This window comes from Entelurus aequoreus, linkage group LG07 (genome assembly GCF_033978785.1).
Source record: "Entelurus aequoreus isolate RoL-2023_Sb linkage group LG07, RoL_Eaeq_v1.1, whole genome shotgun sequence".
In the NCBI taxonomy this organism is placed as follows: domain Eukaryota; kingdom Metazoa; phylum Chordata; class Actinopteri; order Syngnathiformes; family Syngnathidae; genus Entelurus; species Entelurus aequoreus.
This window is the reverse complement of record NC_084737.1, coordinates 70,652,028-70,670,336: the sequence shown is the minus strand read 5'-3', so window position 1 is coordinate 70,670,336 and position 18,309 is coordinate 70,652,028. Positions and strand designations below refer to the sequence as shown.

Here is an 18,309-nt window from a genome sequence, read left to right as displayed (position 1 = left end):
TTATGGAGGTCCAAACGGAATTAAATACAATAAATAAATACATCTTTGAATTATTACTAAATGTGTAATTAATTAATTAACATTTTTATTTAATTCATAAATGTGTTATTAAATGTGTCATTAATATATGTAATGTCTAATTGCATTTAATTATTCAATTAATTATCAATTTCATTATTAAATGTATTATTTCACATTTAATTACTTATTGATTTAATTATTTATTGAGTATTTAATGATTTAATTAATTGATGACACATTTAAGTAATTATTTAAAGATTTGTATATTCATTGTATTTTGTCCTATTTGGCCTTGCCATACTCAATGGGATATAGTTTGAAGTGCAAATTATTATAATAAAATATTATCGTATATTTTATGGTCATTTTGAGGGAACAAAATGTGATAAATAAACACATATTTAAATAATTACTTAAATGTGTCATTGATTAACTATAATTGGCATTTAATACATAAATGTGTTACTAAATGTGTCATTAATATTTTTAATGTCAAATTCCATTCAATTATTTAATAATTTAATTTATAATGTATTTCTTAATTGAATTAAGTAATTAAAAAAATTATTAAATATTGATTTCATCATTCCATGATTTAATCATTTAATTAACTACATGTTTCAGTAATTATTTATAGATCCATCCATCCATCCATTTTTTACCGCTTGTCCCTCTTGGGGTTGCGGGGGGAAGGCGGCGTACACCCTGGACAAGTCGCCACCTCATTGCAGGGCCAACACAGATAGACAGAAAAACATTCACACTCACATTCACACACGAGGGCCAATATTTAATCTAAAATAGAAAATGGATGGATGGAATTAATTATTTATTTCATAATTTCATAATTTAATGTTTTATTTTACAATTTATTTAAATATTGATTTTATTATTTCATTATTCAATTATTTAATTAATGACACATTAACTCATTATTGAAAAATGTGTGTTATGTTACTTATCCCATTTGGCTCTCCATACTAAGTAGCATATATCTTAAAAGGAAAATAAATATAATAAAATACTGTGGTATATGTTTGGGGGCAGCAGGGGTGTCAGGTGATTTAATTGTTGCCTGGTTAAAGATATAACGGTATTTTAAGACTGATCTCCCCCCCGCATGGTCGTAATAATGGTACGCTCCGTTGCCAAGGTGCTAGTGGAAGCCAGTCCACTTAACCACGCCTGTCGTCAACAGTTAGCCAAACTTGTAGCACTCGTCGCTATACGGTGAGTCTTTCTACGTTTTAACAACGAGTAGCAACATTAACTTCCGCACGGCGACGTTGTGTGGAGTACTTCGTTCCGGTGGACGCTCACTTTTAGTCCCCAGCCGAGCGTCTAAAGGGTTAGCCCGGACTAGCGTTAGCTTTTAGCCGCACATTCCAACTTTGGGGCTAACTTTGCCGCCTTGCTAGCACGCGGCTGAAGACTGAATGTTTTTCGTAGATTATACTGAGCGTTTAAATATGTTGGTTTAATCATGCTTTATGCCTTCATTGCATTGTCAAGCTTGCGTGGGCAAAAGGAATGTACGTGGTGTGTTATATGAAAAAACTCATTGCTCTACGTCAGACATTTTGAAGACAATGGTTCGCTCTAAAGTACAGATTTTAACCCCATTTAGATGCATATAGTAGTTTAGGGCAGGGTTTTTCAACCGCCGTGAGATATTGTCTTGTGTGCCGTGGGAAATTATGCAACTTCGCCTAATTGGTCCAAAAACAAATGTTTGCAAATCCATCCATCCATCCATTTTCTACAGCTTGTCGCCTTTGGGGTCGCGGGGGGTGCTGGAGCCTATCTCAGCTGCATTCGGGCGGAAGGCGGGGTACACCCTGGACATGAATTACCATGAACTGATTTACGTGGACCCCGACTTAAACAAGTTGAAAAACCTATTTGGGTGTTACCATTTAGTGGTCAATTGTACAATCTACTAATAAAAGTTTCAATCAATCAATCCAATCAATCAATCAGTCGCCACCTCATTGCAGGGCCAACACAGATAGACAGACAACATTCACACTCACATTCACACTCTAGGGCCAATTTTAGTGTTGCCAATCAACCTATCCCCAGGTGCATGTCTTTGGAGGTGGGAGGAAGCCGGAGTACCCGGAGGGAACCCACGCAGTCACAGGGAGAACATGTCAACTCCACACAGAAAGATCCCGAGCCCGGGATTGAACTCGGGACTACTCGGGACCTTCGTATTGTGAGGCACATGCACTAACCCCTGTTCCACCGTGCAAATCAATAATTATAATAATGTGCCGTCGTTTAGTGCCTGTGCTGTGTCGAGCTTGGCAGGGGTAGCCATGTAATACTCCATATCAGTAGGTGGCAGCAGGTAGTTAATTGCTTTGTAGAAGTCTGAACGTGTCGAGGATGGTTTGCCGTGATCCCAGTATGCAGAGCACAGCGGGAGACAGCGTGCAGGTAAAAAGGTATGTAACGCTTAAACCAAAAATGAACAAAAGGCAAGTCCCGCTAGGAAAAGGCACTGAAGCATAGGGATGGCTATGCAAAACAAAAGTAAAACTGAACTGGCTACAAAGTAAACAAAAACAGAATGCTGGACGACAGCAAAAACTTACAGCGTGTGGAGTGGAGACGGCGTCCACAAAATACATTCGTACATGACAATCAACAAAGTCCCCACAAAGAAGGATAGCGTACGCACAACTTAAATAGTCTTGATTGCGAAAACAAAGCAGGTGCGGGCACATAGCACTCAAAGGAAGGCGTGAAGCTGCTACAGGAGAACACCAATAAAACAAGAAAGGTCACCAAAATAACAGCGCCAGACAGGAACTAAAGCGCTACACACAGGAAACAACAACAACACAAAATAAGGCACGACAACCTGGTGGAGTTTCATTTTTTTAACCTTTTCTGCTGGTGGTGTGCCTCTGTCTTTTTTTTTTTTTTGGAAAAAAATGTGCCTTGGCTCAAAAAAGGTTGACAAACACTAGTTTAGGTTATGTATTGTTTAATGCTATCGCCTTAGAAGAGATACATAGAGAAGCTGTATAGTGCTTTGTCATACCATTTGTGCAAATCTTACATGTAAACTGCTTTAAGATTTGCATTGGATCATGTCAACTAGTCTAACTAGGATCTAACTTTGCTGTGACCTGAACTGACTGCATTATGTTTTAATATCCAACAGCAAAAATGTACCTGAAGTGGAATTCTGTTGGCACTTTGTGTGCAACTGAAGGATAAACCGTCGTCTGGAATCTTGTTTTTTTTCCCCACCGCGGAAACCAAGTTCCATCCCTACCAGGCAGCTTCATCCAACTTAATGTGGCACCATGGACCACGAAGAGGTAAACATCTTCAATAACCATCCAGATGACTAGTCATCATAGTTATTATCTTTTGCCTGCCGTTGTAAATGTTATCTTGCCGTTTAGTTCTTTCTTGCCATATTATAGAGCCGTGTGTAGCATTTAACTCCAACAAGTCCCTGGGAGACCTGATACAGGGCTTGTGACAATACGCTGCATGTTTTGGGCCTCGGGTGGGGCCCACTCAAGTTACACAGCCTGTAAAATACAGTATAGAGTTCAGCGACATGTGTTTAGTGTTGGCATGCCATTCTAGGCTTGCAGCCTTCTATATGCTCCCTGAAGGCATTGGCTTTCTCACTAGACACTGAACGTTTTTCTAAACTAATATAGATTTATTTTATACATATAGCGTGCCAATATATTGCCTGTGTGACACAACAGCAGCACAAATCAGCTGATAATCATGACAACCATAAAACATTAAAGGCTCTGACTTTATCTGATGTTGGAATCTAATGGTTCATGAGTGAGTATTGAAGTTCCATTCATCCATCCATTTTCTACCGCAGGGGGTGCTGGAGCCTATCTCAGCTGCATTCGGGTGGAAGTTAAATTTGTCAATGTGGCGTCGAAAATTTAAAATAAAACAAAACAAAAGACATATATGAAATTATTTCATGATGAATGTACTATCCAACAAAGCATCAATCAAAGTTCATTCCTTAATCAAAAGTGTCTCAAAGGGCTGCACAAGCCACAACGACATCCTCGGCTCAGATCCCACATCAGGGCAAAAAAACCAGAGTGGACACAGTTAATAATGTGAGAGTCCAGTCCATAGTAAAGTCTGCAGGACTACATATGAATTAAATGTTTTTAACTGACCATCAGGCCAGCAGGGATAGTCATCTAAATAGTTTTGTGGCCACATTTCCAGAAAGGGGCCAGACTCCTACCTTCAGCGTCTTTACAGTGACATTTGATTTTGATCCATTTATTTTGTCAGAGTTTCTTACAGAAGCGCTCTGCTGTTTTTAAAAACCTTCTGCAAAAATGTCCGTCTCTCACAAGTTATTTGAACTGAACTTGCGGGCAACCAGTTAATAAATACAGCCCAAATGATGAAAAAGAGAGGACCTAAAATGGAACCTTCAGGAACACCACTAGTAAAACTAAAGAAGTTGAACAAATGACTACTGACTGCATCCAAAGTAAACAATCTACAATAAACCCTTAGTCACATAAGTCACATTATGAAAAATTAACTTCCAAAAAGCAGTAAATTTAAAGGGGTGCCTTGTGGAACACTTCAGTTATATGTAAATCACAAGTTTGGACCCAGCATTCTATGTTTCCTAGCTAGATTAAAATGTCAATGCAAGGATCTGCTATTGTGTTAACAGTGGTCCAAGATCCTCTATACAACAGGAGAACTCTTGTGCATTAAGGAATTTGCCGCATAATTGTTTGTCTTCCAAGTTATGAACTGAACCTGGGGACCGGAATGGTGTCACTCCCAGGCCGATTTGGCTCCCCAGTTGAATAGCCCTGCTGTATAGTTTGTATTGATCACCGAAAATATGCCTATTCATTAATCCAGCCCTCTGCATGGCCTAATCCTGTTCCATTTTTTTCAGATCAGTTATGTAGTTTTTATGTAATCCTGCTTGTACTCCGATGAAGTCAGCTCTAGAGCATCCACTTTATCCTCCTTTTCTTCAGGTGCGGTCAGAGCAGGACCAGATTTCCGTGCGGCTCCAGGATGATGGTTTGCCCTCGGGGGCCAGTCCAGACGAGCGACAGCGCCACCTTTGGCAGCGGCTCCTCGACACCGAGGCTGAGCTGCAGCAGTCCACACAGGAGCTGCATACTTTACGTTCACAGCAGGCCAACGAAATGAAGGAGGTGAGCCAAAGAATTCTACATAAATGATGGAAGGTTGTCAAGACATTTTAAATTTTTCATTCATCGTTGGTACCTATTTTTCATCATCTACAAAATTAAAAAAAAAATCAGTTTATCGGCCAAAAATGTAAAAACAAACATATTTTACTTAAAGGCCTACTGAAACCCACTACTACCGACCACGCAGTCTGATAGTTTATATATCAATGATGAAATCTTAACATTGCAACACATGCCAATACGGCCGGGTTAGATTAGTAAAGTGCAATTTTAAATTTCCCGCGAAATATCCTCCTGAAAACGTCTCGGTATGATGACGTTTGCGCGTGACGTCACGGATTGTGCGGACATATTGGGACACCATTGTGGCCAGCTATTAAGTCGTTTCTTTTCATTGCAAAATTCCACAGTATTCTGGACATCTGTGTTGGTGAATCTTTTGCAATTTGTTTAATGAACAGTGAAGACAGCAAAGAAGAAAGCTGTAGGTGGGATCGGTGTATTAGCGGCTGGCTGCAGCAACACAACCAGGAGGACTTTGAGTTGGATAGCAGATGCGCTACCGTGAGTACGCAGCTTTGGCTTCCAAACATTTGATCGCTTGCCCGTACGTGCGTGCCGCTATGTGCATGTCACGTACGTAACTTTGGGGAATTATATGTGCTGTATGAACTTTACGGAGGTGAACGGTACTTTGGGCTGTGGGATTGAGTGTGTTGTGCGGGTGTTTGATTTGTATTGGTGGGTTATATGGACGGGAGGGGGGAGGTGTTTGCTATGCGGATTAATTTGTGGCATATTAAATACAAGCCTGGTTGTGTTGCGGCTAATAGAGTATATACATGTTTTGTGTTTATTTACTGTTTTAGTCATTCCCAGCTGAATATCAGGTCCCATCCGCCTCTCACAGCATCTTCCCTATCTGAATCGCTTCCACTGCCCTCTAATCCTTCACTCTCACTTTCCTCATCCACAAATCTTTCATCCTCGCTCAAATTAATGGCGTAATCGTCGCTTTCTCGTTTCGAATCGCTCTCGCTGCTGCTGGCCATGATTGTAAACGATGTGCAGATGTGAGGAGCTCCACAACCTGTGACGTCACGCTACTTCCGGTACAGGCAAGGCTTTTTTATTAGCGACAAAGTTGCGAACTTTATCGTCGATGTTCTCTACTAAATCCTTTCAGCAAAAATATGGCAATATCGCAAAATGATCAAGTATGACACATAGAATGGACCTGCTATCCCCGTTTAAATAAGAACATTTCATTTCAGTAGGCCTTTAAAATACACATACTGTACTGATTTCACAGTTGCCAAGTGTTTAGGTGTTGGTAAGAGGTTTGTGTCTCTCTGAGTGATGTTGCTTGTTTTGCAATGTGTCCTTAAACTGTTATGTCAGGTGGACAGCTATGTTGGGCATATCCGTGGGCTTCTGCAACAGCGCGAGTGTGTGACTGCTGGCTATGAAAGAGACAATGAACAACTGCGACAAGAGCTGCACCACATCAGTCAGCAACAAGGTGAGCCCACCATAACGTTTCTGTACATTATTGGCATTTAAAAAAAAACTAGACTAAATAACACCTGTTGTCCTGTGAAAGTCTAATGAAAAATGTTCCTCCAGAGATTCAGAGCAAGGAGCTGGCGGAGATGTTAGCCCAGGAAGACCTGGGGGAGATAGGCCTGAGCAGCCCCAGTGAACAGGTGGCTTACTTACTGGTGGAGCGGGCAACACTGCTTGAAAGACTAGAGGCTGCTGAAAGGAGGCTTGAGACCCACAATTTATCTGGCAACACTATGAATGTCCCACTCCAGGTGAAGAACTGACACACATCTGAGTTAGTTGTCCTGTTTCGTGGCTAATATACAGTATGACTAGAATCACGGTCGGTATGTCTCCATGCACTCAATTAGCGTGATTTCTCAAATGATTCAGCTCGAAATAAAATATTTACAACACTTGGAAACAGCTGGATCCGATCGTGTTTGGCTTTACAGATTTTCAGATTAAATGATCTAGATCAGGGGTTGGCAACCTTCAGCATACAAAGAGCCATTTGAGCCCATTTCCCACCTAATAAAACCCACCTAGAGCTGTAAACTCTGAGCCCTAAAATGGCGATTGCATCACGTATCGTTTCATTACACTTATGCTATAACATTTATGAAATCAAACACAGACGACTCACCAGGTATTTTTGCTCATGGTCAGCTTTCCACACCAGTTCTGAAATTGCTCTTTCTAAGACATCTCCATCATTTTTCCACAAATGATGTGTGTTTGTTTTGGAAATGTCTTTCAACATTTGACTTTTTTTGTTGTTTGCTATTTTCTCCCCACATATTAAGCACACATATGAACCAGCCACAGTAAAAGCAAATTAATCTGTTGTTGAAGCATTAAATGTTAAATTTTCATCAGAAATGTTTACCTTTTTTGATAGGTCCATTGCTAGCTTACCTAAAAACAATGCAATTGCTTGGCAACAAAAGATGACGCATAGGGAATGTTATGTACCTTTTTATTAACAAAATATTAAAATAAGTTTTATTTATATATTACAAGATCACCCAACTCTCTAAATAGCAAATGTTACATTAACATAAACTAAGTAAAATTTAATTAAATAGCTATTATTTATTGACATTTTGTTTCAAAAGCAAGCCAAAGGGAGCGTGGGCAGAGGTATGAAAGAGCCACATGAAGCTCCAGAGTTGTGGGTTGTGGACCCCTGATCTAGATTCTGCGATTGGAAACCAGTTCTCTCTGGCACGTGGTGAGTTATCTGTACGCGAATCTCCGTGGCCGACCAATACGCCGTTCTTTACTACATTAGTCACAAGCCAAGAAGACGAAAAAGTGTACCGTGTTTGAAACTGCATTTCTTCTTTACTCAATATTATTTGATGCAAAAAGCTATTCCAAGCATGTTTTTTGTCTTTGAAACACATTTTAAAATGAACTCTGCAAAAGGTGAATTAATACAAACAGTATAGTGTTGGTATGACTATACAACCACTGTGGTGTTTGTATGAATATACAAACCGTATAGTATTTGCATGTACTATTTCCGATGCTGTTCTGTACCAACAAATGTTATTATTCCCAGCCGGTTGTAATGGTGCATAATAGCATCAATGTTTTACAACAAAATATTACTTACGAATTGATGTTATCCTACAATGTCTATTTTGGGATTACATTGTCCATCATTGACCAATGTGGATAGGTGCAGACACTACATCAGCGTTGAATCTGAACATTTCCTGTTCTCTGCTGGTTGAAGAAACCAGGACCCCCCATTCTAAATTAACTTGTTTGGTGTGATGCTGCACACACGTGGTCTTTGCTCCCAGCAGGGTTCGTCCCAGACTCCTTGGAAGAAGCTCTTTGGGCTGCGCAAGTCTGGTCAGAGCAAAAACAATATTGCCCCTGTAGGTTCCCTCCCACGACTGAACTAACATGACTAACATATATGTGATTGAAAAAGCCATTGAAAAAGTGATAACTCTGGCTTGTCTCGGTGTGGCACTGCTTGTTTTTACTGATACCTGCATGACCACTGCGATTGCTTTTTCAATAACTTGTCATTGGGAAGTACCTGGTTTTAAATACAATATTTAATGGCAGTTGATAGGCTGCAGGGGCACGTAGCATGAGAGCCATTGTTGCACTGGTTTCTGGTGCAGGGAATCCTTCACACAAAATGTTGGTCTATCCCCTCACTCCTTTGCAGACCTGCGGCGATGATAAACCTCCCTTTTCAAAATGCATGACTTTTGACAGTGTCTGTTTTCTCTCCTAATAATCTCAGCAGCCATTAACACAAGTTTCCTTCAACGACAGGCTCACAGCGAGGAGCTCTCCCATGAGCGTAATGAGCGCCAGGGGCTGGAGCGCGACTTGGACGAGGCGTCAAGCAGGTTGGAGATGGCTCATCAGGAAATCCGAAGGCTCAACAATGAGCTGGATGTGGCCAAAAGCAACAGTCTAGACGTGTGTGGTATGTTACAAATACTTTGCTTGTGTGCCCCAATGAATGATGAACCGTTTGGTACTTAAGCAACTTAATATAATATATTTTGATGATTTTAGAGTCGGAGCTTCAGGAAACGCTGCAAGAACTAGAGATTCTCAGGAAAGAAGTGGACAAACTGAAACAATGCGGTAATATTTGGAACTGACATTCATTATAGTACAAGCCTAAATATGCAGATGTATTAAACATTACCACAAGTCTACGACACTTTATATTTCATTAGGGTCTTTCACGTTGATTCGAAAAGGTTAACGATAATTCCATTTAATGAATTTTAAGAATTTTGGTGGTGAATAAGTTCAACTAACAAACCCCAAAAAAGGTTTTGTGTTTACATTTTATTCCCGCTAGATGGTGAAAAATGGTTTTATACTGCAGCACAGCCCAGATAACATTCATTTTCTCATATATACATGTTTTCTTTGACTTTTTTCCAGATATGATGAAGCTGCAGAGGGCCAAAGAGCAAAGTGACAGATTGGATGCAGACAACATAAGTCTGAGGGAGAGAGTGCATTCTTTAGAGTCGGAGAAGAAAAATCTGCTTCAGCGGGTTGGTGTTGTTGTACATTCTAAGTCTAATTTAAGTCCAAACTATACAGCAACATGTTGTGTTTGTCCAGCTGGAAACAAGCAATGACAACCAAGCCCTAAAAGAGGACAGAAGTCAAAAGAACGTTGAACCACAGAACAACCTGGCTGACTTTTTAACTAAAGAAAATGATCCGACTCACAAACGGTAAATGTGAAGTCTTTAGCAATCCCTGTTCATTGCATAATACTGACTCATCCTGTCATCATTGTATGCCAGCTGTCATGCGGTGATTGAGGACAGGCTTGTTCAGGTGAGAGAATTGGAGCGCCAACTTCAGCGGCTACGCAAGGAGCAGGAGGAGCTGGAGGAGAGAAACGAGGAGCTGGAGTCTCTGCTCGGGGAAACCCAGAATGCCAGCAAGGAGAATAGGCATCGCCATGAGGGAGAACTGGAGGGACTACATCGGCGGGTAATATGTAGCCCTCTCTGTAATATACAGTAGGAGTGATGGTTGATATTTTGTCAGAGAAGTAGAAGATAGTTAGTCCAACAGCTTTTGATTCAAAGACATAGTTTAGGTTGGAGTTCAAGTTCATGATCATCATCATGATCATTTGGTCATGCAGATCAAAAACCTTGAGGGAGAGCTGAAGAAGCAGGAAACACAATTGAAGCTGTTAAAGAATGGAGATGAGGTCAAAACCACAGAGCCCTTCTTACAGCTGGTAAGAAACACTTCATGTTTTATGTTTAGTGTGTTGAATATTTATTAGATTGAGGACAGTAGGAAAGAATCAACCTCATTCTTAGTATGTATTCCACAGGTCCCTACCTAATCTGAGGGACACAGGCATTATTATTATTGTGTAATACCCCTTATGCCTTTGGAAGTTTATCGTCCCAAAAATGGTGTTAATTATTTGCTTGTTGAACTTAAAATATTTTAAAGATTGTTTTTTGCTGTAATACAGATTTTTTTGCAAACATGCAGTTTCACAAACGTTTTAATGGTGCTGCGGTTTGTCATCAAATTGCCTACTGAATAAACTAAGAAAATGGTAAAAAAAAAAAAACGTGATGCAAATTTGATGCAACAATATGACATTGGATTATTATATAATTCAGAGTAGAAAAATTAATATCATGAAGTTAAATGCATCGTTCTCCTCTGTCAATGTATCAAGCACATACGAGAAAATGGCCCGGAGAGACTGGCTCTGCTGGAAGCTCATCTGACTGAGGAGAGGAACTGGAGAAAACAGCTAGAGTTGGACTTGAGTTCTGCACAGGCTGCCCTAAAAAAAGACAAGGAGGTATTATACAGAACATTAATGCTTTGGAAGCATTTAAAACATCTACAACAGTGAGCTATTAGTAAGCTTATTGAAATGTTCTTTACTATTTCACCCAAGGCTTTACAGATTGGTGAGAGAGAGCTGAAGAAGCTGAGACTTGAGGTCAACAGTCTCCAGACTGAATGCCAGCAAGGGAAAACCCTCATCAAAAGTCTTAGCCAAGTCAAGGGGGAAAAGGCATTTCTGGAGGAGAAGGTTTGCAAGCTTCAAGTCTGCGTACACTAGAGATGTCCTAGTATTGTTATTTTTAACCGTGAACTGGAGTGGAACATTTTCAACATTGCCAAACAAAACCACCCGCCTAACTTGATTACTGGTCTTTTTTAGAAGGGACAAGAAACACAGCACTATATATTTTTGAGTTTTCATTTTATGAACTTATTTATTAAACTGCCAAAATTCCCAAAGTATGTAAATTATCAAAACTGATAATAAATGTAAGAAAGGAAAGTATTTCAAATTAGACCATGTTGATTCACAGCTTTGCATACAAATATATTTCAGTTAGCCCAGATGGAGCGTGCCCACCGGCGACACCAGAGTGAGATGGAACGCCACAAGGACAGTAACCAAACCCAAAATGACCTGCAGGAATACCGAGTACAGGTTGACCAACTTCAGGAGCAGACTGACCGACGAACCAAAGAACTTAACAGCCTTCAAACAGAACACAAAAAATTCAGGTATATAACTTTTTTAGGTGTGGTTCACATTTTGTGAAATTTCAGTTATTTGCCCTTTTATTCCACTTTTTATTTGGGTAGTATTTTTAAAATGTTTTAAAAATCAGCTGCGGGCCGCACTTTGGACACCATTATTCTCGAGTTTTCTCATAAAAATGTGTGACGTCAACACTTCAGGGTCGTATAATGACAAATCCAAGGATTCGGTGGCCATTTTGATATTTTTCAATATATATTGTAACCCTTAGGGCTTGGCTAAATGTTGGTGACTGTTAAAGGTCCCGGGGACCCTAAAGGGTCTCAGTTATTAAAGTGATAAAAATAAGTCATGGATTTTTTTTTTTTACTTTTCAAATTTAAATGAGATGAAATTCAGAAATATCCGATGCCATAAAAAAAAAAGTAAAAAATGTTTTTTGTCTTTTATTTCTAAAGAAAACCCTGTTTTTTAGGGCAAAAACACAAAATATGCAATATATTCCCCATAACATTTCACTTCAAGTCATTGGAGCCTTAAATAGGCAAATAATTAATTACAACATTGCTTATTATTTATGAACAATAAAAAAAAATCACACAAAAAGGTCAAAAGTGTTCAAATAAGTCATTTTTAAATGTATATTATTTTGACTTTCAACGCTTACTCTCTATATCAAATTCAGATCTATCTGTCGATAATTAGTTTGTATTCTTTTTTTAGCAATGACCGTCAATATTGCAACATTTTCTCATTACATTTCAGTTGTTTGCCCTTGTATTCCACTTTTTATTTGGGTAGTATTTTTAAAAATGTTTTAAAAATCAGCTGCGGGCTGCACTTTGGACACCACTGTTCTCCAGTTTTCTCATACAAATATGTGAGGTCAACACTTCAGTATAATGACGTATAATGACAAATCTAAGGATTCGGCAGCCATTTGGATATTTGCAAATACAATATATATTGTAAAGCTTAGGGCTTGGCTACATTTCGTTGACTGTTTAGGGTCCCCAGGTCCTTTAAGGATCTCAGTTATTAAAGTCATGGATTTTTTTTTTTTACTTTTCAAGTTTAAATTTATATATCAACTTCAGAAATATCCATTGCCATAAAAAAAAATTCTATGCCTCTTTATTTCAGAAGAAATAAAAAGCTTTTTTATGGCAAATATACAAAATATGCAATATTTTCCCCATATTTGGAGCAATGGCAATGGGAAAGAAATGATTGACCACCAGGTAGAATGATGCGAACAAGTTTTCTTGTCTGGCTTCCACATATTTGCTTTTCCAGGGATGAGATGGTCTCTGAGCGGCTGCTGACGGCTGAGCTGCAGGCCAAGCTGAGTGACAACGTCCAGAAGAAACTGGCAGCCGAAGGGGAAAAAGAGAAACTGGAGCTTGAATTGCAACACCTTAAGGAGCAACTTCAGCAGCAGCAGGATCAACTCTCTTTGAATGATGAAGCACTTAGCAGAAACTTGAAGTCTGCACACTTGGAGTTAACTTTTGGTCCAGTGGAGAAGACCAAAGATCAGGTAACTGTATTGAATTTCGTCCGGTGGAGTTATGCCCAACCAATTAATTTTAATTTGATGTGTAGACTTAAATAATTAACATATTGGTATTAATTCCTATAGCTACAGTATAATGAAGACAGAAGTTTTGGCTCTACTACATTGTGCAGGTGTTCTAATGGGGGTGGCCTTACTTGTTGTTGTTTTTTGTAAAGCAGGAGAATCACTTACAGACCAAACAAGTGGAGATGCAGCAACTGGCCTCTCAGCACCAAGTGGCTTGGCAGGCCCAGATCAATGAAGCACAGGCACACATCAAGGTAAAATTGGCTGATAATTAACAGTAGAATTACAAGACAATAACTGATGACATTTATACACTAAAATATTCCTATTCAGTCCAAAAGTGTCTTGATTCTCTTCTTAGTCCCTGGACTTAGTGCTGAGTCAGAAGGCAGAGGAGGCTAAACAGATGAAGCAGGACTTGCAGAGGGTGCAGAGTCTGTTTACCTCGGCAGAGCGAGAGCTACGCTACGAAAAGGAGAAAAACATGGACCTGAAGAGGCACAACACCCTGCTAGACAATGAAAAACTCAAGGTTGTTTTCTTTTTAATGTTACGAGAGGCACATTGTTGTAACAAAAAAAATAATTTAAATATATTCCCACGGGTTTCCTTTAGCTTTCTGCAGAGCTGAACCAGGTCCAGGCCAAGCTTGCCCAAATGGAAAAGAGTTTTCACACTCAGACGGCTGATTTGGAACGCCTACAGCAAAGAATCAGGGAACTGGAGCTGGAACTGGCACGCAACTCTGCCAGCCGCAACGCCACCTCTAGTTTGCAAGAGGAGCTGCAGGTTGAGAGAGCACGGGTCATTGCGGCTGACAAGAAGGTCAGTGTGGAAGATGTCAAGCATTGGCATTGCATTAAATCAACAAATAAAATCTTGTTGGTAATTGTGCTCGTAAGATTTTCTAACATTTTGGTGCCTTTCACCCAGAAGAAGTTATCAACCAATAAGCTGTTTTTGTGTGGTGGTGTTAATACTGCCAGGTAGAATAGGAGTTATGCAAGTTGGTTTTAATTTGGGTGTGACTATGACCACAGGTGGTAGAACTGCAGCAACAGCTCAAGACGATCCAGCACCAGCTGCGCATGGAGGAAGCCCGGGCCAGCGAGAGCAGCCGCCTGGAGCGGGACAGCAGGGATCTATCTGACACCTTGTCATCCCTCAGAGCGCAACAGCAGGAGGACCACATCAACAGGTAACAAAGTGCTGTAATTAACCTACCACTGCTCAGTTTTAACACATCCTGTCTTGCCTTAACCATAAATCCAGGAAGCTCTTAGAGCAGCGCGAGGAGGAGCTCCAGCACCAAGTACGTTCCCTGAGGTTGAAGGAGGTGACGCTCAACAGGACCAATGCTGAGCTCAGCCACCGAGCACAGCAGCTAGAGTCCGAACTAAACAAGGCTCGAGAGGAGGTATATATCATATTTCATTACCCTACTTTGTAAAGAGCCTCTGAACTTAAGTGGTTCTGCTGTTGAGCAACTTAGATTTTGTCCTAAACTTCCAGCCTCCCAGTCTGTATTTAAGTATTTCCTGTATGTGTTCTTAAAACATTACTATTTTAAAATAATTGTATTCAGAATTTACACAAATTAAAGCAACATTAACTTATGTTCACGCAGAATGTAAATTTGTCCTCAAGGTAAAAGATAGCCAAGCCTCTTGCCGTAGACTGAAGGACGATCTGATGGCCTCTCAGCTTGAGTGTGACAGAATGCAAGGAGAGCTTAAGCAGGTTTTTCTACAACTGAACATTAACATCAGGTGAGACACACTTAACGTACATAGTAGTACATCAACTTACAAATTAATTGGTTCTGTGACAGAGAGCCTACTTAACTCAAAAAACTTGTATCTCAAATCAACGTCTCCCATTGGTGCTTGACGCCGCCCCCCCCCCCAAAAAAAAAAAAAAAACAACCCCAGCCCGCCTCTCACTTGTAACATTACTGTTTAAATAAAAAATCTAACTTTTAGATAAGCAATATTGCATAAAATAATACAATCAATGTACTACCAAAAACTACAGTAGTTTTAGGAAGTAATGTAACAATATTGTACAGCATTTAACTTGGAGAGCGGATTTCTACAGTATCTCCTTCCAGCTGCTTCTCCGTTAAACACACCATCAGAAGCTTTTCCATATTTTTCATGGATAAATGTCCGCAGTTAAGACATTCTTGGCTGACGTTACTCATTCTGCATCAGTATAGTGCAGATTAGCAGTGATACGCTCCAAAAAAGCTCTGACATGTTTTTGATGATTAATTTGTTCAGTTGAATGAATATCATCCACTTCTTCTTCACAGCTCTGTCTTGATTCACACATGCTTTCTTTCTTTCCATCGTGGGAAAAACTAAGTTATGTCAATCTCTAGCTGTAAGTTAATGCTAGCAAATAGGACAAGACGTTTTGGTTGGATCTTCGGGGTTCACTGTGATATTTGCTACGCCAACTAATGCTGGGGATGCTTGTAACTCAAATTTATGTTTGTAAAGCACAACAATTAGCTGGGAGAGAGCTCTTAGCTCAAAACATTATGTTGAGGTACCACTGTATTATGTTCTCATTACAACAAAATACAATTTTGCTCTGCGGCAAAAGATCAGTGTAAGAATAAATAAATGGATGGCGGTGCAACCTTTTTAAGAGCTTCTCTGCAATTCCCATCAGAAAGTACAATGAAAAACAGAGTCGGCACAAAACCAAGCTACATCAGGCCAGGCAGGTCTTCCTGAAAGCCACTGCACAGAGGGACAACACCATCCAGAAACTAGAGAACGAGTTGACTCTGGCTGCCAGCTTCTCACACAAGGTCAGACATAATGCCTGCCAGATGCCAAACTCTCGTTGCAAACTTGGATGCTTGTGTCACCAATTAAATGTTTTTTGAAAATATCCTTACCCTGCAGGCAAAAGAGAGCATTCATAATGTAATGGAGGAAAATGAGAAGCTTCTGGAGGAGAGGAGGGTGCTGTTGCTTAAGATAAGCGAGGCGGAGGAAATGGGCAGCAATGGCATGAGAGCTGCATCCACCGTTCAGCACAGGTACCTACTGTATATTGAAACAGCTTCATTTATCTCAGCCAAGAAATTAACAATTATTTTAGCCTTTTATTGAATTTTATTTTAATTGATTTCACTCTTTTGGAAAATAAATCGTGTGTGTTTGTGTATCGCCAAGGGTCTGTGTCTTAGAAGCAGAAAACAGGCGACTACAGGATCAAACCCTCAGGCTGTCCAATCAGGTCAGTTCCTTGGAGCGTGCCCTGAGGAACGTGCAGTCCTTCAACAGCAATGAGGTAAAATACTCACCCACATATTCATATCTAGCCACACACACTGTTCATACCCCCTCCTGAAATAGTTATTTAAAGTGTTGGTGACATGTTTCTATTGTGTTTTACAAATGTACTTTAACATCCAGAATTCCAAGAAAGTGCTCTGTGACAGCATCCTGCAAACATCTACAATAAGGTACAAATGTTGAACAAGCTTTGTGTTTTTTTAGTAAGGGAGTCATAGTTGTGATTGTTGCACTTTTGTCATTGCCATTTTTCACAATTGTGTTCACCAGCCTAACGTCTGGTTCGTATGACCCTCGGGAACTGTTGGACGCAATCTGCCAAACTCAGTTTGAGCATGTGTTGGACGGCACGCGAGCATCTTCCTCCACGCAGCAGCTGTCAGAGCAAAGCTACCTGAACCTCATCTCCCCGTTGTTTCCTCCTGGCACCACCTTGGGGAGTCCAAATAGCAGTGATGATGCATGAGAGGTGAGCCAGTGAGGAGGGAAACGTGGACACAAAAAGTAAAATCTATTTGGATTGAAAAAGACTCTCAGTGACAATGGTAGAGAACTTCCGGTGCAATGGGTTATTAAAATAATAGATGCGTGGTTATTTTCAGAGTAATAACGTATGATAGGACAAAGTAGTTCAGGCCAGTGAATGTTGAAGCCTTTGATAATATCTGACTGACTATATTTAAAACTGAGCACTTTATACATTGTTTCAGCATGTTTACGGTTCTGATAGTGTAGCAGTGGGATGTTGCATTTTTAATCATATTGCATTAAACATTGCCAACAGTGCAGTATTACCGGTACATTTTTAGAGCTGTATCATCTAAGTCAGGGGTCCCTAAACTTTTTGACTCGGGGGCCGCATTGGGTTAAAAAAATTTGGCCGGGGGCCTGGCTGTGTGTGTGTGTGTGTGTGTATATATATATATATATATTCCGAGCGCGATGTCACGTTATCAATGGGAAGCGGTAGAAAATAGATTAGAAAGGACAAATTTTTAAAAAAAAAATAAATAAATAAATAATTTAACTTGGGACTTCCCGCGGGCCGGATTTTGGACGCTGGCGGGCCAGATCCGTAGTTTGGGGACCCCTGGTCTAAGTGATCATGTCGAGCCTGTATAGTAAACTATGACAAAGTATAAATACCAGGTTTATTGACACCGCTTATGCCACTCCAGTATTCAGTGTATTCATTTTTGTACTTGTTAAAATCGAGAGAGCAGGGTATGCTATTTTGATTCTCCCAAACATTATTTTTCTGGGAGAGTTATTCTACTTAGTGTAACACTAAAGAGGACTTTCTTGTGTCGTACAGTCGGATCAAAAATATTTATTACCACTTTTATTTGTGTGTATATATATATTGTAGGTACAGAAGATTTTTTTTTTTATGATCAAAAACGTGCCTGAAATGACAAAGTGTGACTATGTGTTGCTGCTAAGTAAAAAGTTTGATAAACTGTAGTTTGCATGACACTCACAAGAAACAGTGCCACTTGTACGCTTGTAAATATGTTTTAAAACCACTATTTTCATAAATAAACATTACAGGCATAATTTCTTTGCTTCTGCATGCCAATGAAGTGTGTCACT

The 18,309-nt window shown here is 39.8% G+C and overlaps 1 protein-coding gene across 5 annotated transcripts; it reads left to right on the top strand.

Annotated features, from left to right (window-relative positions):
- Positions 1-1,130: 1,130 nt before the first annotated feature.
- ccdc30 (coiled-coil domain containing 30) lies at positions 1,131-18,272 on the top strand. 5 transcript variants are annotated; one of them, XM_062054402.1, is made up of 27 exons: positions 1,131-1,251; positions 3,197-3,356; positions 5,043-5,225; positions 6,627-6,747; positions 6,852-7,042; positions 8,585-8,662; positions 9,075-9,231; positions 9,324-9,395; positions 9,705-9,820; positions 9,891-10,006; positions 10,079-10,271; positions 10,429-10,527; positions 10,987-11,115; positions 11,215-11,352; positions 11,662-11,840; positions 13,114-13,357; positions 13,552-13,656; positions 13,764-13,934; positions 14,018-14,227; positions 14,443-14,600; positions 14,675-14,819; positions 15,050-15,171; positions 16,082-16,223; positions 16,321-16,457; positions 16,594-16,711; positions 16,837-16,886; positions 16,987-18,272. In XM_062054402.1, the coding sequence occupies exons 2-27, from the start codon at positions 3,342-3,344 to the stop codon at positions 17,180-17,182; spliced, it is 3,585 nt and encodes a 1,194-aa protein (XP_061910386.1). In that variant the 5' UTR covers positions 1,131-1,251; positions 3,197-3,341; the 3' UTR covers positions 17,183-18,272. The 5 variants fall into 5 exon arrangements, with proteins under 5 accessions (XP_061910386.1, XP_061910385.1, XP_061910387.1 ...); XM_062054401.1 differs by lacking the exon at positions 1,131-1,251 and adding an exon at positions 2,361-2,471; XM_062054403.1 differs by lacking the exon at positions 1,131-1,251 and adding an exon at positions 2,362-2,471 and having other exon boundaries at positions 8,588-8,662.
- Positions 18,273-18,309: the final 37 nt, after the last annotated feature.